The sequence below is a fragment of the Mustela nigripes genome, chromosome 10 (genome assembly GCF_022355385.1).
Source record: "Mustela nigripes isolate SB6536 chromosome 10, MUSNIG.SB6536, whole genome shotgun sequence".
Classification (NCBI taxonomy): domain Eukaryota; kingdom Metazoa; phylum Chordata; class Mammalia; order Carnivora; family Mustelidae; genus Mustela; species Mustela nigripes.
Window position 1 is genome coordinate 18,700,001 of NC_081566.1, and position 24,318 is coordinate 18,724,318.

The 24,318-nt window shown below is 41.8% G+C and overlaps 1 protein-coding gene across 2 annotated transcripts in view; it reads left to right on the plus strand.

Moving 5' to 3' along the window:
- Positions 1-14,315, plus strand: part of NPL (N-acetylneuraminate pyruvate lyase) — a 35,764-nt gene extending 21,449 nt beyond the window's left edge. For both annotated transcript variants that reach the window (XM_059414025.1, XM_059414024.1), the window contains exons 6-12: positions 2,047-2,122; positions 3,592-3,684; positions 4,380-4,528; positions 4,658-4,704; positions 6,968-7,052; positions 9,778-9,817; positions 13,726-14,315. In XM_059414025.1, the coding sequence (XP_059270008.1) occupies positions 2,047-2,122; positions 3,592-3,684; positions 4,380-4,528; positions 4,658-4,704; positions 6,968-7,052; positions 9,778-9,817; positions 13,726-13,910 (675 nt within the window). In that variant the 3' untranslated portion in view covers positions 13,911-14,315. The remainder of the gene's footprint in view (positions 1-2,046; positions 2,123-3,591; positions 3,685-4,379; positions 4,529-4,657; positions 4,705-6,967; positions 7,053-9,777; positions 9,818-13,725) is intronic.
- The last annotated feature ends 10,003 nt before the right edge of the window (positions 14,316-24,318 follow it).

The following is a 24,318-nucleotide window of genomic DNA, read 5'->3' on the forward strand; positions in this document are numbered from 1 at the left end:
TTTTCCTATGTGTGATATAAATTTTAACATTTTGTCATGACAGGAAAGATTGTCATCCATCAGGCTGAGCTCTAGAATAGAGCAGAGATAATCTTAGTATAGAGGTAATCCTCCTGCTATAGGGATAATCCCTTACTATGTGGATAATCTTGCCAATGAGACTGTAATTTGGTATTTGCTTAGCCATAACTCCATTGGATGTTGTTTGAACGGGCACTGCCATTAACTGTCTCTTAGCTATTTCCTTTTTCTTTATTTTCAGCTAAGGTTATCCTTCTAGTTTTGTCCTTAACAGAGTGCTAAACAAATGATTGAAATATATAACATCCAATTGGTGTTAATGAAATTAAACCCAATGTCACAATTGGTCTTTGGACTGTATCCCGGGCTTCTCTTTGGCTCTCCTACTTTTGCAGGAAGCTAATCCCATCTAGTAGAGATAGATATTATTAAAGTCTTAGAGAGAAATATTTTTCCCTTTTAGGTAGGGGGACATGTTCTGAAGGACTCAGCAAGTCCCTGCTATGTGCTTATCACCATAATTCACTAACTATACACGAGAGTGAGTAAGATCTCACACCCGCCTGTAGGAACTCATTCTATTTGAGAATTGTCACTGTACACACTGTCTTGCAATGTAGTAGATTTTAGGTCTCAAAATAGTTAAGAATGTTTTAAGGGCCCAGCAGAAGGAAATGGTCTTTTTTTTCTGGAGGAATTTAAGAAAACCCTAAAATAGTGGTACACTGTATCTTCCTTTATGTGCATAATCTTTTTCTTCTTAAAATTTTTCAACTGCATTCCCAATCCATAAGTTAAAAATTTTAAATAAATTTAGAATAAACTTTAAAATATGACTATTATATCATTGGGCAGGAAAGACAGCATCATCCAATGGGCTGAACACCAGAAGAGAAATTACACTTGCAAGTTTCTCTAATAATAGTTATAATTATTACAATGAAACACTCATATCTCTGTTAGCAAAGTTTTTTTTGTGCTGACAAAGTCTGAAGAAGTATAAGATTAAATGCACGGGTCACCTCCACCCAGGTTCTCTACTTTGCAATTTGGGATTTTTCCTGCTGACATTCATTGTTAAATTTGGCTTATTTTCTTCTCTCTAGTGATGCATCTGTTGGCAAATTTGAGGTTTGTTGCTACTCTCAGTATGTAAGATATAGGCAAATGTAGTAGGTCACTTATTCCAAGATAGTTGTGATATTGTGATTTATAATAAATAAATAAATATATATATATATATGGTCTTTGTCCAGTTTCTGGCACAGAGTTCCTAACACTCTTGCAGTTTTCTGTGATGAGAACAATAAAACTGTCTCTTATTGTATGAATGATGTGGTTTTTAGAAAGCAACTGAAGATGAGGGCTGGTTGCCAGGAGACCAACCGTGTGATCAGAGGGCTGGAACTTTCAGTCCTACCCGACCTCCACCTCTGGGGAGAAAGGAGGGACTGGAGGTTGAATCCATCACCAGTGGCCAGTGATGAAATCAGCCATGCCTATGCAGTGAGGTCTCCATTAAAACCCAAAAGGGCAGGTTTCAGAGGGCTTCCAGGTTGGTGAACATGTGGAAATTCGGGGAGAGTGGCACACCCACACTTGGACAAGACATGGAAACTACAGGCCCTCTCTCCATGCCTTGTCTTGTGCATTTCTTCTACCTGGCTGCTCCTGAGTTATATCTTCCTTAATAAACTGCTGGTCAAATGTTCCCCTGAGTTCTGTGAGCCCAAGGAGGAGATCGTTAGAACCTCCCAAGTCTGTAGCCAGTTGGTCAGAAGCACAGGTGATGACCTGGACTTGTGATTAACATCTGAAGTTCAGGGAAGCAGGGTCGTCTTGTAAGACTGAGCCCTTAACCTGTGCAGTCTGATTCTGTCTCCAGGTAGATAGTATCAGAGTTGAGTAAGCTTGCAGGACATGCAGCTGGTATTGGAGAATTTCCTGTTGATGAGGGGAAACCACCCCTCAACCCACAAACATCAGAATTGGGACCAGACCCATAAAGGTCTTCTTCTTTTCAAGGCCCGACATGCTGCAGAAATAGGAGCTGATGGCATCGCTGTCCTTGCACCTTTCTTTCTCAAGCCAGGGAACACAGGTAAGCAGGTCGTCCAGACACGTGGGGCCTCACGTGGTCCACTTCTTTGGCCTTCATTCAAAATGGTCATACTGAACTCCTGGAAGTAAAGTTGTGTGGACCGACGGCGTGAAGTTGCGGTGGTGCAGCAACTGTCCAGAATATTTGGTCTCCCTGAATCCATAAAAGAAACGACCCCTTTAAGAAGGGCTTCAGCTCGTTTACCAAGTAATCTGATTGGGTCATCCACCAAGCCCCAGGTCAACCTCCAGGTGCAGGTTAGGCATCCACTCCTAGTCCAGTCGGTTGTGTAGTGTCAGAGCCACATGGCAAAGCATGGGTCATTTTTCTCAAAAAAAGAGGAATATAAGTGATGGGCATCTTGAGACTTCATGTTCTAGTCAAGGTAGGGTGAGTAATGAATTAGAGGGAGATTTCAGAGAAAGATCCATTGTCTTCCAAAATACCAAGTTAATTGCTTTCTCCTTCTCTGCTTTCTCTACAGCAATTATTTGTGGCTTCCAAGTGTACTGAGTCTTTTTAATCCTTCTGATTAGCAAACAAAGAAGTACAAATTCTGAAAGGATTGAAGACAGACAATCCATGATTGCATGCATGATTAAATAAAATCAAAGCTAAATGTAATTGGGTCAAAGTAATTGTGAAATTCATCTAGTATTGGTAGAGAGAAAATAACTGTTAATATAGGATAAGTGATGTAAATACCGCTATTTTGAGAATTCAGAATGAACATATTTTAAAACTTTTTTTCACATGATTATAAAAATTTTATGTCAATACATTTCCCTAAAAGAAAAAAGAAAGATAATGAGTTATACATAATAATTTTCTCCAGTATTTATCATGGGCAGAGTACGTCATCACAGTGTTCAGATGATGTACAGAAGATTCTCCCTCCCACTCCGCAGTGTAAGCAGGTCTGAGGGATTTTATTCATCCTCCTTAGCAATGTCGCTGTGAAAACTCACGGAGGACGATGTAGGAAATTGCAAATCCTCAGTAAACTAGAATGAATTCTCTTCTGCTCTATCTGGTTTTCTCCCAAAACTGGAGAAGTGCCAACCTCTGGTGGAATTATGGTGACATGTGCCGCTATTCTTATAACTTCCCTCTTTGAGCCAATGTTTATATTTTTGTTGTAGAATTTTCCCAGTTACAACTTGATGATTCTGATCCTAATGCAAATTCCTTGTTCACTGACCACATTTAACCCTTGTTGGGATAAGAGCACAAGAGTCCTACTGATGGGCTTCTGGCTTTGATAAGAGTATTATTTCATGAGCTTCTCTTAATATGTGGGAAGGTTTACACCAGTTTTTTAATAGTATTTTAGTATGGCAGGAAAGTGATCATCTTATTTTGGCCTTCTGAGAGGGATGGTTGCATTCCAATAGATGGTTAATTTTTTACCAGGGGAAGTTAGTGTTTCATACTTGTTTACACGGTGGCTTTTCCTGCTGTTCTTTCAGATGTCTTGATTAATTTCCTAAAGGAGGTGGCCGCTGCTGCCCCAGCATTGCCATTTTATTACTATCACATTCCAGCCTTGACAGGGGTAAAGAGTAAGTAATGTTTCTCCCCGTGTGTCTTTCCCTCCATCTCTCACATCTTACCCTGTTTCAGTAACAAACTCCCACTCCATTGCCCTCCACCCCAGGTCACAAAAGCATAAAACTGTTGACCAGGTAGTTCAAATTGGCTCCAAAATAAGTCAGTCTTATCAAAAATAATTCACTCCTACCGATCATTGACACTATCTTATAATGAAAGTTTTTACACAGTGTTAGGGGGAGGGAGAAGCAGGCTCCCTGCTGAGCGTGCAGCCCAAACCTGATGTGGGACTCGATCCCAGGATGGGATCATGACCTGAGCCAAAGGCAGCCACTTAACTGACTGAGCCACCCAGGCACCCCTTCTTTTGACTTTTCTTTTATTGCTACTGTGCTTCTCCAGAAAGGGGATTGTTACAATTAGATGAAATTTCTTAGGAGATTATTTTTTGGATTCCGTTCCTTTCTACTTCCTTAAAAGAAAAAAGATAGATGTTGTGATTTGAAAACATTCATCTGTTGTCTTCGAGGAATGGAAGCCTGGAGGCTGAAATTTAACAAGTCATAGGAACTACTAAGTGGGGGCAAGTGACGTCCAGCTGCGAACAGCCCCTGGCACTCAGCGCAGATATGAGGGGCTCTACGTGATGGGACTTGACTTTTTCTGGACGTGTGCAGTTTCGTGAGGCATTTTCTGTCTTGAGCAGTTCGTGCTGAGGAATTGTTGGACAGGATCCAGGAGAAGATCCCCACCTTCCAAGGGCTGAAGTTCAGTGACACTGATCTCTTAGACTTCGGGCAGTGTGTTGATCAGAATCGCCAGCGACAGTTTGCTCTCCTTTTTGGGGTGGATGAGGTAAGTTATCCACTGGCCTGTCCCAGCAGGGAAGTTACCCTCCAGAACAGTTTGTAAGCTGTTTAGGTTGCAAGATATTTTCTCTCACTCTTTTTCATTCAAGTGAATCCTCTGTGTGTTTTTGCTTAGCAACTGTTGAGTGCCCTGGTGATGGGAGCAACTGGAGCAGTCGGCAGGTGAGGCTGATTCATTTCTCCCAGCATTTGTAACTGTGAAGCACCCCCAGGGAGGCATTTGCTGCATATGTGTTTATACTTCTTGCACAGACACCTTTTCTAATAAAAGCTGCCTTTCTTTCCCTCAGTCTTTCCATAAAAAGAAATTAAGTAGAGCTTAGCAGTTTATTAGCAACTCAGTCACTGTTATTAGAAGCGTCTGTTGCAATTAGAGGTGAGGAACTTGAGCTAAGAGCCTGCACAGAACTTGCCAGAAATTACTTAGTTACTAGTAACAGAAACCCATTGAAAGTAGCTAATGTGGAAGAAGATACATTATTATCAACTACTGGGAAATTGGGTAAAACTCAAGAGGAGGAAATGCAGCCAGGCCTCAGCTAAGGTGAGAACCTAGGACCACAAAGCTCTCAACAGGCAGGACAGATGATTCTCCACCTGTGCTCCTCTGGAGACTCTCACCCCTGCGTCTCTCCGCACACCTCTCTCTTTCCCTCTTTTGCTCTCCAGGTGCCCTCTCTACACTTCAGCATGCACAGGGACAATCGTGGCTGCCCGGTCGTGAATCTCATCTCAGGGTATCACGAGATAGCACTGCCTGTTTGGCTCGCCCAAGTCCAGTCAGCTGCAGCCAGAAAAGTAGAATCATGTGGCCTGATGCCTTCTCAGCAGAGGCAGGCAATTCAATTAGCATGTCTACTGCACTTGTTTACCCAGTTCATTAGAAACGTGCCTGCAAGGGATTGAGTGAAATATTCATGTCAACTGAAAGTGCATTTCCTTCCTATGGGAAAAGGGTAGGAGAAGCAAAATAATATTGATAACATGTCTTGTTGACCATAGCTTTGTTGAAGAACAAGTAGAATAAGTAAGTTAGGTAAGTTATTCACTAGGCCAGGATGGCCCACAACATCCATTGCCACTGCAGGGACATTTCTACCATGGGAACCTGAATGCCTGGATCTGCTGACCATGAAATTCTTACATTTTTTTTACTTTTGTTTTTTGGCCTCCATACTAGGCATTTTAATTCTGTCAACATAATCTGTAAGTGAAGTACGTTTCGTTAGACTTTATTTCTTCTTAATTATAATTATATTCCTCTCTGACTAAATATGCCTAAGACCCCTGGGATTTGAATTTTAGGATTCTGAAACTCCTCAGACATATTGTGACTTAGGAGTGTTTCACATCTGTAAGTGACTTACCTCAGCTATTATATTTTATTTTTCCTTATTTTATTGCCAGAAGATAATGTGAACTTCACGTTCTTGGAATCCCTTGCTGTTTACTCCAGGGTCTCCATGTATGAAATACCAACAGCATTCTATTTTTGATATATCAAGATAAATGTATTTTTCTAAGACTGACTTATATGAGAAGTTTTAGAAACTAGGGAAGCATCCTTGTTTGTAAACGTCTACCCTGCTGATTTCTCGAAGAATTCGGTCATTCGTCTAAGGTATTTGTCTTTACTGGTAGAGTTGGATATTATTTTTTTAAGTCCACATTTTATCAGATCAAATAACTTATTCTCACCTGCATTTTTGCTGAGTGGTAGCAGATGGCAGCATGAAGTGACGAAAGCCTCTGCCACAATGGTGTAGCCTTCTGTAAGTCATAGTTTCTTCCCAACCAAACAGAAGCCAGGGTTTTGAGAGAATTAGACACGATTTATATCAGGCCCCGGGAACACAATAGACAATAAATGATCTCTCATTTTATTATCATCTTCATTAATATTATTAGAAAGTAGTCTCTAGGTAATATATAAATTGTGTAAGCGCACGTACTGCAGGTAATACATAAACCGGCAGGGAACTCAGATGCTCTGCTGGGATTTGCCCGTTTCACCCAGCTCCTCAGCATAAGGCTTTTCGGCCTCCTCTCAGATACTACATTTTACCCACAGTTCGAGTCTAGCTTTGTGCCTGTGCGTGTGCCTTGGGGCAGGTGTTGGCTTCAGTCCCTCCCTACCAAATACACCTCCATCTCTAGCTTTTTTCCCTTTTTTCTCACTTTATCCTTTTCCCACTTTTCTTCTTTTTCTTTATCCTCTTTGGTATTCTGTGCCTCCTCTTGGCACCGCTTACTGTTGCTAGATAACTCAGAAGCGAAGACACCTGATCTCTAATAGACTAGGGCCAAAAAATAGACTTCTGGAAGGCCTGGTATATTTCTCCCTTTTAGGCATCAAAGGGACTTGAAGATTTAGGTGTCTCCCACTGAGTTACTGATCCTGCAGTGTGTACTGTTTTCTTTCCAGTACCTATAACTACCTGGGAAAAAAGACAAACCAGATGTTGGAGGCTTTTGAACGAAAGGACTTCTCTTCAGCCCTGAACCATCAGGTTAATTTTTCTTTCCCGCTGGCTAGTCCTTATTCTCTCTCACCAGCACTCCTAGCACACCTGCCCTTGTTAAAATTGCCTCACTGCCTCTTTCTTTACTTTCCTTCTGCTTCTTACCTGTTCTTGTTTAAAGCCAAACCTATCCCGATTGTCTGTGTTCCCCACGTGTCCAATCAGGACAGGCCCCATACAGGAATGATCTTTCTCTGTGTTCCTCCTAGAAACGATCTTACTTTTACTTTATGTTCAAAGTATTTTTGTGACTATAAAATAATAGCGATAGCGTTCTGGAGAAATGACCACATGCCATCCCCTTGAGGACTTCACACCCAAGTCACCAGAGTATATGAAGAAGCCGTGACGCTGGTAACCCAGAACAGGGAGACTCAATCCAAAGTCAGAGCAGGTCAGTCATTTTCACCTGCCACGTGTTGAGAACTGGAAGCATCTACCAAGCGGAAACAAGAGCCAAGTGGGTGATCTAAAAGGAGACACTGACTTCGAAAGAGGAAGAGAAAAGCAGCAGGAGCTGATGGGTTACAGGGAAGACCTGAGGTGGGGAGAAATGGTGGCTGCCGCTAATGTTACACTGAGGGCAGGCAGCTGTCCGGAGAATGGAGAGTCTCACGAAAGGAAGAACCAGTCTCTGAGCTGGGTAGTATGTGTGCTTGAGGTCAGTGGAATGAGGTGGAAAGAAACAGCATAGGCACAAGAGAAGGACTTATCAGAGGTCAAGAGGCATAGGGATTTTTTAAGATGGTAAGAATAACTGAGTGGAGTATCCCAAAAAGATAAGTGAGAGCGAAAGGCATGAGCCAGATTGGAATAGTGCTCAGCCCCGATGGTGTAGCTTCCCAGTGAAAATTATTTCTGAAAATTCCAGCCTGTTCTGAGTTGTATGAGAGGGAAACCAGAGGACAGAATCGACAGGGAAATGGTTGTGAGAGGAGCCCTTCCATTTAGCAGCTTCTTTTTTTTTTTTTTTTGACTAGTCCAGCTTCCACCCTCTCCCCCATTAGTCCCACTCAAATAAGTCATCCTGCTCGAAAAGGTACTGGTAAGGAGTGTAGCTTACCCCATTCTCTGGCTTTTCTTACAGAAGGCTAGTGTGCGTGTGTCTCATCGACTCCGTTATTCAAATGCCAAGGGCTGAGCCAAGTGCGTAACTTCGGTCAGGCCGGTCTCTGTTGTAAAGGAACTTGCAGTCAAGTGAAGAAGCAGACCAACAAGTCAGGGTGGAATTTATTCATTCTCAAGAACTTAAATGCTATCTGTTGTATTTACATAAGTGAAATGACATGTGTACAGAGATGCTTCGTACTGTGTTGTTTATAAGAGCAGAAGACAGCAGCAACCCAGATACCCAGCCATAAGGAAAGGGTTAAAAACATCATGTTTGAGTGATGCGATGGAATTATATGCAGCCCTTAAAAGGACAAGATCATTTTCTATGTATAAATCTGGAAAGATTTCATGGTATATTGAGTGTACAAAAGCAGCGGCATATAGAGTTGTGAATGTAATATACTACAGTTTGTGTGTGAGGGAAAAAAGAACATATATATACATGTTTTTAAGGCTCTGGGTGTTAAAAGTTCATTCTGTACTGAATTTTTTGTTACTAGACTGTATATAATTGGTTAAAACAACATAAAATGTTAATCAAAAATGCATCTCTTAATGAAATGGATGAGAGCCTGTTTTTATGAATTAGCTTACACGTTCATGGATGAAGATTACTTAATGCTAGGGTGAGTTGCATTTCAGCATCAATACTATTTATGTTTTTTGGTTTTAGAGAAATAAATGCTATGAAACCCTGTTCATATAAATTAGTAGTAAGAATAGAAGAAATTCTGTTATAGTAATGTCACTCAATTCTTTGAATAGTTTTTTGAGTTGTGTTAAAAACCATAGAATGCTTTAGTGATTTTCAGCTGACAGTCTGAGAAGCAACATTGAAAGCAGTATTGAAAGCAAAAAGTTGAAAGCCCTATAATTTTTTAGAGGACGTGATACCTGTTAACTAGAGGAATCGCTTTTTCACTTTGTCGATGCCAGTACCAATATTTTGATTTGCTCCTTTATTCAGTTCCCAGAGGTGTCCCAAGTAATACAGGCAGTGCCGAAGCAATGATATAGGAAGTACATCTTTATTTTTTTCAAAAGTGGGAAGAGGAGCACTCACGAAAAGGAAATCTGAACAGTCTACACCTCCATGTAAATTCTTAGTCTCATTTAGTTTAAGAAAAATAGCACTTACAAAAAAAAAATAGCACTTACAGAAGTTAAGGATCCAGAAATTATTTATTCCCATAAATCTTAGCCTTCCTAAGTGCTCCTAGATATCTTAGAGAGTACCTTAGAAATTAGCATACCCCAGTTTGAAAACAACCACAGTAGCTGATAAGTTTAGATGAATAAGGATCAGCTAGATGATGAAGGCTGCCCACCCCCCGTCTTAACTCTGTTGTGCAATTCTGTCTTTGGCACTTCTCTGCATGGCCCCCTTTGTATAAAGCTTATGTGTATGAAAAGAGCCTACCTTATCCTGGATGGATCTCAACCATCCTCACTTGGGGGTTTTTCTCCACTCTGACAAGCCTTCAGAAAACTAAGGTGGTGGGCTTTTTCTTTTGGGGTTTCTGTCCTTTGACCTCCAAAATTTCTACATTGTTATCATAGCTTAGTGATACTGACTGTCAATTTTTTTTTTCCTTTCCAGTTTTGTATTCAGAGATTTATCAACTTTGTGTTCAAACTTGGTAAGTTTTCTACTTTGTCTGCTTTGACTTTTAGGGAAATGGAAGACCATCACTTTCTGTGAGGGTTCAACAAGAACACTTTTCACTGTTCTGATGCAAGCAGAATTTTATTTCCGATACTAGCCTCAGGGCCAGCCTATAAAGTCATGAAGTAAATCTGGTTGGCACCCTTCTACAACCTTGTCCGTCCATCTTCGCGCTTTGCTTGCCTCCCCACTCTGCACACCACCTTCTGATTCTTCTCAGCACTCGCTCCCTGTTCGTGCCTCTGCTCCTTAAAATTCTACTGCATCTTGGCTGATTTCAGCCTGAGTGCTTGGAGGAAGGCAGTCTGAGTATAGATCTTACTAAATTGTGAATGACTGACAGCTCTCCCAAGAGTATTTGCAATGTAAAAAGAGTTTATTAACATTTGTAAGCTCAAATGGATGGAGGTTTGGGTAATATGACAAAGTAAAATTTGAGGGAAATACATTGAATTTGCATAGAAAAGCCTTTTCAGAGTCTCCTAAATATTATCCCATCACAGATGACAGATGCCACCATTCATTCCACTTCTGAGGAGACTGATCCTTCCTGAGAACCTGGGTCAAGTCCAGGAAAAGTTTTAAGTTTTATTCTTGGCAGACCACCCACGTCCCTTTCAGAGCCTTTCTGGCTTATCCTGGCAACTCCCCCCAAGCCCAAGCACCTATTACGTGATATGGCCCACATTCTTGAAGGGCTCTCTGCTCGCTCTCTTAATCCTTCAAAGACAGTGTTTCCCATCTGCTTTTTTTTTCTTTTTTGAAGATTTTATTTATTAATTTGACAGAGAGAAATCACAAGTAGACGGAGAGGCAGCCAGAGAGAGAGAGAGGGAAGCAGGCTCTCTGCCAAGCAGAGAGCCCGATGCGGGACTCGATCCCAGGACTCTGAGATCATGACCTGAGCCGAAGGCAGCGGCTTAACCCACTGAGCCACCCAGGTGCCCCTCCCATCTGCTTTTCACTTTCATGATTTCTGTCATTATTATGTGCCACAAGTATCATTAGTTACCTATTATCATTCCCTTGTCCCAAGTAGTACTTTTCACAAGATTGTGGGTTTGGTGTGATAGTTATATATATACCTAAGGTTCATTTAAATAAATATTGAACTATTTTTTTTAAGATTTTATTTATTTATTTGTGAGACAGAGAGGGAGAGTGCATGCACAAGCAGACAGAGGTAGAGAGAGAAACGGGCTCCCTGCCGAGCAAGGAGCCTCATGTGGGACTCAATCCCAAGACCCTGGGATCCTGACCTGAGCTGAAGGCAGCAGCTCAACGAACTGAGGCACTCAGGCATCCCAATAAATTGAACTATTAAAACTAGAACCAAAAATGTACCTGTGTCTATTTAAGATCATTCTGTATGCCAGCAGTGAGACTGTAACATTTTTGCCAAATACAGCTCTAAGATATTAGCTAAAAAAATTTACTCTTTAGGCAGAATATTTGCATTTTAAAGACGTGGACTTGGGGCACCTAGATGGCCCTGTTGGTTAAGTGCCCAACTCGACTTCAGCTTAGGTCATGATTTCAGTGCCATGGGACTGAGCCTCATGTTGGGCTCCGTGCTGGACCTGGAGTCTGCTTAAGATTCTCTCTCTCTCTCTCTCTCTCTCTCTGCCCCCCTCCCCGGATAGAAAGAAAGCTAGCTAGCTAAAGTGGACTCTTTTTTTTTTTTTTTTAAAGATTTTATTTTTTTATTTGACAGAGAGAAATCACAAGTAGGCAGAGAGGCAGGCAGAGAGAGAGAGAGAGAGGAGGAAGCAGGCTCCCTGCTGATCAGAGAGCCCGATGCGGGACTCGATCCCAGGACCCTGAGATCATGACCCGAGCCGAAGGCAGCGGCTTAACCACTGAGCCACCCAGGCGCCCCGCTAAAGTGGACTCTTGAAGATAAGTTTTATGATTTAAAAGAATGTATCTTTAAAGAAATCATTTCAGGGGCGCCTGGGTGGCTCAGTGGACGTGGGCGCCTGGGCCGCTGCCTTCGGCTCAGGTCATGATCTTAGGGTCCTGGGATCGAGTCCCACATCGGGCTCTCTGCTCAGCAGGGAGCCTGCTTCCTCCTCTCTCTCTTTCTCTGCCTGCTTCTCTGCCTACTTGTGATCTCTCTCTGTCAAATAAATAAATAAAATCTTTAAAAAAAAAAAAAGACTTCTTTAGCAGGTTGGAACTTTTCACAGTTTAGACAAGGAGGGAGTTAGCTTAATAAACTTGTAGTCTTCTTGTGAGGGCAGCTCCCTGTTCTGCCATTTATAATAGGCCTGGAAGGGCCATTTTGCATTCATCAAAATATACTGTATATCTTTGGTCAAACTAATAGTTTCCTCCCAGATGCTCAATTGTTACATTAGTTAGCTTAGCAAAACAAAGTTACTTCTCATATGTGGGATCTAAAAGTATAGCCGGTTAAAACAACTGCTGTATTTCTGCTGTATTGTTTCTTTCTGCTGTATTGTTTTGGTAGATCTACCTTCAACATCCCTAATTCTATCTTCAGCTCTGCTTTGTCCTATTTCATTTCACTGAATATATATATTTTCTTCATTTCTAGCATTTCTTTTTTTTTTAATTTTCCTGTTTTTGTTTTTGTTTTTAGATTTTATTTATTTATTTGCCAGAGAGAAAAAGATAACAAGTAGGCAGAGAGGCAGACAGAGAGAAAGGGGGAAGCAGGCTCCCTGCTGAGCAGAGAGCCCGATGCGGTGCTCAATCCCAGGACTGGGATCCTGACCTGAGCAGAAGGCAGAGGCTCAACCCACTGAGCCACCCAGGCACCCCAAGATTTTCCTGTTCTTTATTTATATGCCCTTCTTGTAGCCTATGGCTTCTATTCCTCCTTCTATCTCTGTGAGGTCTCTCAGAATTGTGCATCATCTACTCCCAGGATGTGGGATTTGTCAGTTGTGCATTTGCAAGCTCTTGTGCAGCTTTTTTCTCATGTGTTTTATAATTTTTAACTTTGATTTTGTCTTCAGAGACGGTTGTTTTCTAGAGAATCCATTGAGCTGTAGGTTATAAAGTGTCTTAACAATTTGAGGCTCAGAGTTGTCCTATTTTTACATTTTTACATTCGCCTCTGTTGGACACTATAGTTTCACCAGTTCTAACCAGTATGTAGGTTAATTTCTTAGTACAGTTTTTACACCAAGTGCGTAATGCAAATCTGGATCCAGCATTCATCGATAGCACAGGCTTGGGATTTCTTTCATATGATCGTTTTCCCTCCACAGCCTGTCAGAAGTCAAGATTTCATGCCTCTCTGTCCCCAGGCCAGCAGGCCAGGTTTCTTCCACTGCCTTTCATAGAAGGCTGACCCCCAGTTTACCCAGGGCATTTAATTTCAGACCCCTGCTCTGCACAGACCCGAGGCTTCCTGTTGGATTCCTGCCCCAGCTTTATAACATGAGCTCTAAAACAGCAACGTCTTAAGGAGTGCATTTCTCAGGGACTTCTTAGATGTGCTTGAACTCAATTCTGCCTAAGCAATGAAGTCTTGTGTCCTCTGATCCACAGGCGTATATCCCTGAATCAGATCATCTTCATGGACCACCTGGCTTCGGCAACTCACACACTGACCTCTTTCTTCCTGATACCTTTGGTCCCTCCTTCTCCCTTTTGAGGCTGACTTTGAGTCTTCCTTTGTTTTGTTTTACAGTTTGTCAAATTGTTAACAATTTGCCAGCTTTTCTACATGTTCAAGGCAGAAAGAGGGATTTCCTTTGCTCAGTCTGCCATAGTGATAAGAAATGTTCCCCTCTTTTACTTCCACCTTATCCTATTGTAGAAGTCACTAGACTGTGATCTCTGTTTTAGGATGTTTGTGGCAAAGTGGACGGTCCCAGTCACTTTTCCTTATTTATTTTTCCTTTCTAGGTTTTGGGGTGTCACAGACCAAAGCCATCATGACTCTGGTCTCTGGGATTCCAATGGGCCCACCCCGGCCTCCACTGCAGAAAGCCTCCAGGGAGTTTATTGCTGCTGCAGAAGCTAAGCTGAAGAGCCTGGATTTCCTTTCTTCCACTGATTTAAAGGATGGAAGCTTGGAATCCTGGAGCTAGTGCCTCTCTGTCAAATCAGAGTGTGTGCGTTGAATGGTGCATTCATTTCTCAAGGACTTTTTAAATGAACTAAACTCTTTTCTAGCAAACAAAATCTTACCCCAATCACCAAGGATTTAAGTACCTTCTAAGATCCTAAAAATGCTCTATTTTGTGAAGGGGTAAAAACTCTAAAAGGAGTCATGAGCCCTGAGTCATTCAATATTTCACAGAATTTTTGTGGAGAAATTTCTGCTTATATGGATGAAATGGAATCAGGGGGGAAAAATGATAATGATTCATCCCATTGGCCTTTAGGAGCCCCCATTATCTTGATTTCTGATTCTTAATCCTATTTTAAATTTTAAAAAAATTTAAACCACTATAATGTACTTTGATTTTAAATAAATACTCATTTGGAATCTAGGACAACTCTGAGCTACTTCATTTAGGCAGGTACCCTTACTTGAGTGCCAAATTACAATGTTACTGAACTCTACACAACTGTTAACACACCAGCTCACTTGCTACTCAGTCTAATTCTAGAATATCTGCTTTCAAATTAACTGTGATGTCAGTTTTACCCCAACACACTGCGTTAGGTGAAAACTTGCTTCAGTTCTTACCACTCAAAGGTCCATCAGAGTAGCTTTTCACAGAACAAAGAAAAGGCCCTCCCCACAGATGAACTCAAGTCTCCACTTCTTGCTATACAGAGAACTTTTCAAAGCTCAGAGTCTAAACTGAAGAGCTCTCCACTGGGCACCACACACTTCCCCTTTCCCCACAGAAAGTGAATGGCTTCCCCACAGAAAAAAGTGGCTCCCCCACAACCCCCTGAATGCCTGGAAACAAAGGCCAATATCTCCTCAATAGGGAGCCCAGGGTCTAACAGTTATTTCCTGGTCACACTTCCAGCACATTTCTTCAGTGAAGGAAGATTGGGGAGGACCCAAAAATTTCACTCAAGCTTTCCCTACATACCTTCCATTTATTTATTTATTTGTTTGTTTGTTTGTTTGTTTGTTTATTTGTTTGACAGAGAGAGATCACAAGTAGGCAGAGAGGCAGGCAGAGAGAGAGGAGGAAGCAGGCTCCCCACTGAGCAGAGAGCCCGACGCAGGACTCGATCCCAGGACCCCGAGATCACGACCCGAGCCAAAGGCAGCGGCTCAACCCACTGAGCCACCCAGGCGCCCCATCCCTACATACCTTCTTTATTCTTTTCTTTCTCAGTAGCATGGCTGTTTAGTCTCCTTTCCAACAGACCCTGGTGAATGCTTCATAGTAACAAAGCCAGTCAGCTCTTGGTGACTGTAAACCTGACTCTCCAGTCTATCAATTACTGAGGATTTTGTCTTTGTTTCTTCTCTACTGAGTCTGCTCACTGGCAAAAGGAGAGTATTTGAAATTCGTATCCGTTTACTCTTTAATCTCTAAAAAGGAGAACTTTTTCAAAATGAGAATTTGAAATTATCTGTGGATTCAGTTACCATTGCCAATTGATTAACTGGTTAAGGATTGTTATAGTTATGGCTCCTCACTCCTCTTTTTGCTCAGGAATGACATGTGCTGTTTCTCATATTTCTGTCTCCTTCAGGAGTAAGGCGTTGGAATAAGAAATTGAATGGCAGTGGTTTATGTGAGTTTATATTCTCTCACTGAAACTTTTCTTTGCAGCCATTAATTTCCTAAAGGAAGAAAAGGGAGGTTTTTCATTCTGAGGAGGTCCTATCCTTAAATATATTAAAGTCAAATTAATTTTTTCTATGAAGATAAATCTTGGATATCCACTAGCCAAGATATTTTTTTTTTCTGTTTTTCTGAAACCAGTGCTTGGAGAACTTTGAAGATGGTTAATAAGATCTTGTAAACACAAAGAGAAATAAGATGACTTTTCTTCAGTGACCAGGGTTGAATTTAGCTGTGTTCTAACATCCAGCTCCTTGGAAATAAATGAGTGTTACATAGTATAGTTACTAATAATGCATTTAATCAAAAGTAAATTTTTGGAACATGAATTTACTATTACCTTTGAATTTAGTTTTTAATACTAAAATAGTGATGTGAAATACTTCACTCAGCACAATGCTAAAAGCAGATTTTTAACTTGTTTGTTTCAAGATGGAATTCTGAGATTAATTCATTGGGGGATGGTGGAAAGACAAGTGATTCCAGGGATTGGTTTTACTTAGGATCTCTTGGGTTTATTCACAGATGTAAGAAAATGCCACAGTGTGTGGGGCACTGGTGGAGGTGGGGACTGGGTTAATGCATGCTCTTCTCCAGAAAGGCTGTGTGCTACAACTCGAGAGAAATTTCTTCTTTATGATCACCTGAAGGGCACATAAAATCCCTCTGCCAGGAATCTGGAGCCTGAGAAAAAGCTTAGTTGGGCTGGACTAGGCCAAGGAGCATTCTGAAATGAATGCAGTCCAAGACCAGGCACCCTCCTGGGCTTACCTGGGCTTTTCACGTAAAGAAGAATGGAGTGGGACTTACATGCCTGTCAAAGCAAGAGGAGCAGAGAATGGATCTAACCCATTTAACCACTGACATTATCACATGCTCACTCAACTCCAGTTTCCTTCAGTTACACAGAGAAGGAATCTTGGAATCAAAATTGTATTAACAGGAGAGCTAAGCCCTCGGTAGAGGTGGGAGATCACCTCACCCTTTGGATTTCTGGGGCTGAGAAATGGCTACTTGGTGGACAAAATAACCCAAATCCTGTTTTCTCTGCCAACCCCTTTGGTGACTCGAGAAATCATTTGTTACATAGGACACTTCTTTAGGACACTTTGGTTAGACACCAAAAGAAAAACCTTACAGAAATTTCCTAAATCTTAACCATGCAATCAGTAAATGTAATAGAATGGATCCCACAAAGTGTATATAGAACGTGTATCCAGCAGGACTTGTTACCGGTATCTGTACACCAGTTAACGTGGAGTGTTCAAGTTCTGCGCCACATGGACCCCCTCGGTACTTGGACATCATATTCACCTCCCATGTATTTTCTTTTTTTTTTTTTTTTTTTTAAAGATTTTATTTATTTATTCGACAGAGAGAGATCACAAGTAGGCAGAGAGGAAGGCAGAGAGAGAGGAGGAAGCAGGCTCCCTGCTGAGCAGAGAGCCCGATGCGGGACTCGATCCCAGGACCCTGAGATCATGACCTGAGCCGAAGGCAGCGGCTTAACCCACTGAGCCACCCAGGCGCCCTCCCATGTATTTTCTACACAGCAGACAGAATGAACTTCACCGGTGCCAGGTTGCCAGACTTGAGCCAGATGTTGGATGAGGCCCTGTAGGCACAGAAAATCTTTTAAAATATCAGCTTTTGGTGCAAAGGACAGGCCTCTCACCCATCAGCAAGCACGAATAACAAAATTACCACTGAGATCCTGTAAGTGGGCTCCCACTGATGGGCAAGGGTATCAGAGACTCAGAGTGATCTATATATAGTCTGAGTCCACTTGGCCCCATTTAAGGTCCCCTGCCTCGGGTAGGATTAGGTGGCACAAGGCCTATCCACTGCATTCCCAGGAATCCTTGGACTGCAGAGCAACAAAGTGATCTACCTCAGGGCTCAAGGGAATAGGCACATCTAAACCGTCTCTTACTAAGAACTGCAGGTAATACTCACCAGCCCGGGTGGTCCGCAGGTTGCTGTTGCTATGGGGGCTCTCCAAAACGTTGACCCAGGGGACGCCTGGGTGGCTCAGTTGGTTAAGCAGCTGCCTTCGATCAGGTCATGATCCCAGCGTCCTGGGATCAAGTCCCACATCGGGCTCCTTGCTTGGAGGGGAGCCTGCTTTTCCCTCTCCCTCTGCCTGCCATTCTGTCTGCCTGTGCTCGCTCCCCCCCCCCCCCCTCTCTCTCTCTGACAAATAAATAAAATCCTTAAAAAAAAAAACATTGATCCAGTTGGTATCATCCTTGTTCTTTCCCTAAGGGAATAACCTCCCTCATCTTTGAGGTCCCAATTCGAGCAGCCCTCCTGAATCATCCCACTGAGTATTCTCTACCTTTTGCTCTCGAACCTGTCTGTGCAGAGATCACTGGGTCTGGCCAGAGGATGGTGGTGCAGGAGAAGAGAGACTAACTCCCACGAAACAGAGGGAAGCATCTCTGTGTCCCTTAGACTTCATGCAAGGTTGGAATCCTGGGAAGGAGCCACACAGGTAAAGAGAAGCACAGGGCGCATTCCAGGTGAGAGGAGCCAATGATCCAACAGTTCCAAGCCACAGCAGAGTCCGTGGAGTGTAAAGATCTGAACAGATGCCAGTGGGCCAGAGTTCAGACACCAAACAAAGAATAGGAAGGAAGAAGAGCTTAAAGCAACCAGAAGGAGCCAGATCCTGTAAGGCCTTGTAAGTCATAGGATTGTTAAACTAAACATGTTATTCTGCACTTTGACTTTGCATGTGGAATAACTGTAAGTCGCCCAGAAGATTGAAAAATGGGTTAAGGAAATGGTGCAGAAGGAAGAAAAGTTTACAATAAGGCTTTATTACATTGTAGCTTATTATAACTATATATATAGTTACAAGTTATTGTTACATAAACTTATTTTGTGGGAAAAATTGATATATTTTTCTATCTAATTTTTGTTTTCTTGGGGTCAGGTCATATGCATGATTTTTCTGGTTAAAATTATGCAAATTTTTTTTTAATTTAGTGGCTTTTTATCTATTTAGCACTGGGGTGAATTAAACATGAAGGAAGGATAGGTACACTCAGTCTGTATCAGATAATTCTAACATTAAAATACGTGCAAGTATAAATAAAATCTTTAAAAAAAAAAAAAAAAAAAAGGGGCGCCTGGGTGGCTCAGTGGGTTAAGACGCTGCCTTCGGCTCAGGTCATGATCTCAGGGTCCTGGGATCGAGTCCCGCATCGGGCTCTCTGCTCAGCAGGGAGCCTGTTTCCTCCTCTCTCTCTCGGCCTGCCTCTCTGCCTACTTGTGATCTCTCTCTGTCAAATAAATAAATAAAATCTTTAAAAAAAAAAAAATACGTGCAAGTACAATTTTGCTGGCCATTTTGTTTTTTGCTTTTTTTTCTGCTGATACTCGTGGTACTTTTTATCCTCCCATTTTGTGATTTTTAAATGTTTTTATGTACAGTGGAAACTTATATGTAATAATCATTTCAAGTCTGGATGGAAAATGCATTATACCAAAGAGGATATGATTTTTTTTTAAGATTTTATTTATTTATTTGACAAACGGAGATCACAAGTAGGCAGAGAGGCAGGCAGAGAGAAAGGAAGAAGCAGGCTCCCTGCAGAGGAGAGAGCCCGATATGGGGCTCGATCTCAGGACCCTGGGATCATGACCCGAGCCAAAGGCAGAGGCCTTAACCCACTGAGACACCCAGGTGCCCTGAGGATATGATTTTAATTCATCCAGGTGATTTATCTCTTCTGACTAGTGACCAGTTTAAAATAATTGACTTGAGATTTGGGGGAACATCATAGGAAGTGAATCTTTCTCCCCTTACCCAGCGTCTAGTTTGTAACAGACAAGCTTCCTTAATATGCTCCTCCTCTGGGTTTGTTTTTTTTTTTTTTTTTTTTTTTTTTAAAGATTCTATTCATTCATTTGACAGAGAGAGATCACAAGCAGACAGAGAGGCAGGCAGAGAGAGAGGAGGAAGCAGGCTCCCCGCTGAGCAGAGAGCCCGATGCGGGACTCGATCCCAGGACCCTGAGATCATGACCCGAGCCGAAGGCAGCGGCCCAACCCACTGAGCCACCCAGGCGCCCTGGGTTTGTTTTTTGTTATTTTTGTTTCTTGATTTGTTTTTTTTGTTTGTTTGTTTGTTTTTGTTTTATTGTTGCTATTGCTCTTCAATTTTCACTGTAAGTGTAAGATATTCTGACTTACGGGTACATCTCAACCTCTGCACTTTGGGCAGCCTCCAGGCCTTGTCTCTTTTCTCCTAAGCCCCATGCAGCTTTCAGTGAAAGCAATCTCAAGTCCATCAGGGATCAGCCGACTCCGATCAGGGTAGGTGCTTACATCAGGGTTCTCTTGCCTGTTTAGATTCATTTTTTCCCTTTCACTTTGGTTTACCTTTAAGGCATATTTTTACTTTGTTGGCAGAATAGCAATGCGTTTTTTAAAAATTCAACATTTTATTATTATTTTTTTTTCATTACGTTTATTTAGACCTCTCCATTTTTTTTTTCCAAGTTGTTGGAGTCTTTCACTTTAGGTGCTTTTTTAAAATAGAGTAAATTGGGCGCCTGGGTGGCTCAGTGGGTTAAGCCTCTGCCTTCGGCTCAGGTCATGATCTCAGGGTCCTGGAATCGAGTCCTGCGTCAGGTTCTCTGCTCAGCAGGGAGCCTACTTCCCTCTCTTTCTCTCTGCCTGTCTCTACATCTACTTGTGATTTCTCTCTGTCAAATAAATACATAAAATCTTAAAAAAAAATAAAATAGAGTAAATTTATATTTTGCTGTGTTCCAATCTAAGAGTAATTTTCTCTTAATAGATGACAATATCACATTTACTTTCATTGAAAGTTTTAAAAAAGGAGTTGGGGAACCTTGGTGGCTCTGTCAGTTAAGTGTCTGGCTCCTTTTTTTTTTTTTTTAAGATTTTGTTTATTTATTTGATAGAGACAGAGAATGCAGAGGTAGGGTGAGAGGCAGGCAGAGGGAGAGGGAGTGGGAGAAGCAGGCTCTCCACTGAGCAGAGGGCTCAATCCCAGGGCTCAGTCCCAGATCCCTGGGATTATGACTTGACCCAAAGGTAGATGCTTAACCCACTGATCACCATGCACCCTGCTCTGATTCTTGATCTCATAGACATGAGTTCAAGCCCCACATTGGACTCCATACTAGGTGTGGAGTCTACTTAAAAAAAAGGGGAGGTGGAGAGAAAAAAAGAAAGTTTTTTTTAAAGTAGTTTGGAAAGGGTAATATATTATTTTATTCATGAAAATATAGTATATTCTGTACTAGTATCTAGTAGGCAACTACAAATTCTGGGTATTTGAAACTATTTAACACTGAAAAAGGTAAATTCTCACTTTCTTATAGAAATGTATTAGTATCCACGAAAGCTGGTATAAGCAAGCAAGAAAATGCTCCAATATACTAATGCCTGGGGAATAAAACCCCACACCTTGATATGGGAACCATTAAAGCAATGTGAATATAGTGTTTCAGGGGCTACATAAGTAGGAAGCAAGCCAAACTGTAAACTAAATTTAAACAAATTCCTATAGAGTAAAGGCAGAGAAAGCAAATATAATTGTAAAAGCAGAACAAAGCAAGTTGCAAAATCCAACATACTTGAATAAACAAATGGCTTGGTAGAAACTGGTACAACAGATACAAAAAAGTAACACGTGAATGATTTCCAATGTCATGTTTGCTTGTAAAAGAACAAATCTTCACTGATAAATACGCACAGCAAGCCACAAAAATGAATTGTGATAGAAATTGGCATTTCAATGAATACCATAACTAAGGAAGAGGATAATTTTAAAAGTATCAGCTGTGTTACATTCATCATTCTCAATCTAGACCATCGTTTCTGCTGGAATCCAGCTTAGGTACTTCATCAGTGACATTCACTACACTAAACAATTCATCAGTCCTTTAAAACTCAAGCTATTGGGGCACCTGGGTGGCTCAGTGGGTAAAAGCCTCTGCCTTCAGCTCAGGTCATGATCTCAGAGTCCTGGGATCGAGCCCCGCATCGGGCTCTCTGCTCAGTGGGGAGCCTGCTTCCTCCTCTCTCTCTCTGCCTGCCTCTGCCTACTTGTGATCTCTGTCTGTCAAATAAATAAATAAAATTTAAAAAATAAATAAAACTTAAGCTGTTATTAGTAGCATTATTAACTCCACTTTTAATAAATTGAGCTCTCATCTTACTATGTTGTATGTGCTGTGTCTAGCGTCTCTCAGGTCCTGTCCTCATGGTCTCCAGCTCCTTCATGTGTCCTCGGGTAGTGGGCCCTCACAGTTCCACTTAGCAGCATCTCTCTCTGAATCCACGGCACCAAGTTTGGACTCAATGTCAGACCAAAGCCTCCCTGACTTTCAAGCCATGGGCAACTGTAGTAACACATTTAAAACTAAATCTTAGGGGTGGGATGCCTGGGTGGCTCAGTTGGTTGGACCACTGCCTTTGGCTCAGGTCATGATCCTGGAGTCCCGGGATGGAGTCCCACATCGGGCTCCCAGCTCCATGGGGAGTCTGCTTCTCTCTCTGACCTTCTCCTCATTCATGCTCTCTCTCACTGTCTCTCTCTCAAGTAAATAAATAAAATCTTTAAAAAAAAAAAAAAAAAACTAAACTAAATCTTAGGGGTGCCTGGGTGGCTCAGTCAGTTAAGCGGCTGCCTTGGGCTCAGGTCATGATTTCAGGGTCCTGGGATCAAGCCCCACATCGGGCTTTCTACTCAGCAGAGAGCCTGCTTCTCCTCCCTCTGCCTGCTGCTCTGCCTACTTGTGCTCTCTCTATCTCTCTGTCAAATAAATAAATAAAATCTTAAAAAAATAATAAAACTAAATCTTAGAAGATAAGATTCTGTGACTTGTTATTTTATTAACAAAACTAGTCTAGTGGGCAAAGTATGCATCCTTATTGGGATGTCCTTGGTTGGTATTTTCGTCCCTGAAAGGTGGCCCGTCACTTTTTGTGCTCTGGGACATACTGATTGCTGCAGCTCACCCCGGATTCCTTACCTGTATACCCCTTGCCGTTTCACTCTAGGTGGAGCCTAACATCTTCAGCCATGCACGGGTGCTGTGAACAAATGTAGTTTTCAGATGTCTGTTTTTTTGGTTATTCCTTTTTCTTTAGGGAAAAAAATGTTTTAAATATGGTATATGTTAGGTCCTGAATTTTATATGCTTATTTATCTATTCTTTATAGTTAATGATGTTTCCTCAAATTTCTGAGATGTTCTTGACTGTAAGACATCATTTGATAAACCTCTGAGGAACAACAACAAAAATTCCTGATGAAGTAGAACAGGTCATCTCAGTCTAGAGATATGGAAATGTTCCTAAAAGTGTATTTTAGAATCGATACAACTTATCATCTTCCCATTTTAAAAATGAGGTAACTGGGATGCCTGGGTGGCTCAGTTGGTTGGACGACTGCCTTCGGCTCAGGTCATGATCCCGGAGTCCCAGGATCGAATCCCACATCTGGCTCCCAGCTCCATGGGGAGTCTGCTTCTCCCTCTGACCTTCTCCTCGCTCATGCTCTCTCTCGCTGTGTCTCTCTCTCTCAAATAAATAAATAAAATCTTTAAAAAAAAAAAAATGAGGTAACTGTGGCAAAGAGAAGTTAGATACCTTATGGTCACACATGGTCTGTGGCAGAACCAGACATGAATCTTAACTGGGTAATACCAGGCTGTATTTCACACCGAGAATCTTTTTTTTTTTTTTTTAAGATTTTTATTTATTTATTTGACAGACAGATTACAAGTAGGCAGAGAGGCAGGCAGAGAGAGAGAAAGGAGGAAGCAGGTTCCCTGTGGAGCAGAAAGCCTGATGCAGGGCTCTATCCCAGGACCCTGAGATCATGACCTGAGCCGAAGGCAGAGGCTTTAACCCACTGAGCCACCCAGGTGCCCTCACACAAAGAATCTTAAAACTGTCCACTTTTAACAACACCTCTTAGCTAGTGTTGTTCCTAAGAGTCAAGCCCGGGGACCTACGGACGCAGTGGAGAGTTGGGTCTGATAGACTGACTACAAAGTGACAAACAGTACACCATGGTCGTATGACAGGCAGAGCTCATGGTTATATGAGCTCAGATCCAGACTGTTTGGGTCCAAGTCCCGGCTCCATCACTTACTACGTATACAACCTACAACATTTTATTTAACTTTCTAGCCTTTCAGTTATCTAGAACATGAGAATTAGAATATCTGTCTCCTGATGTTATGATCTGTTTCTGGGTTAGTACGGGGATCACACCAAAATATACATATGAACTTCTTAGAATAGTATCTGGCACAGCGTAAACACAGTGAAGTATTTAGTTTTTGTAGCTATCCAAGGCATTCAGTTTATGCTCTTTATATAACAGAGAAACATTTCATCACTGCTGAACCATTTAACTAATAGCTGGCAAAATAAAGTTGAAAATAATACTAAACCCAAGGAAAGGACTGCAGTAGGAATTTGCGTTTATTTTTTTTTTTAAAGATTTTGTTTGTTTGACAGAGATCACAAGTAGGCAAAGAGGCAGGCAGAGAGAGGGGAGGAAGCAGGCTCCCCACTGAACAGAAAACCCGATGTGGGGCTCGATCCCAGGACTCTGAGAGCATGACCTGAGCCGAAGGCAGAGGCTTTAACCCCCTGAGCCACCCAGGCGCCCCTGCATTTTTTTGTTTTTTTTAAAGATATTTATTTATTTATTTGAGAGAGCACGAGAGGGGAGGAGGTCA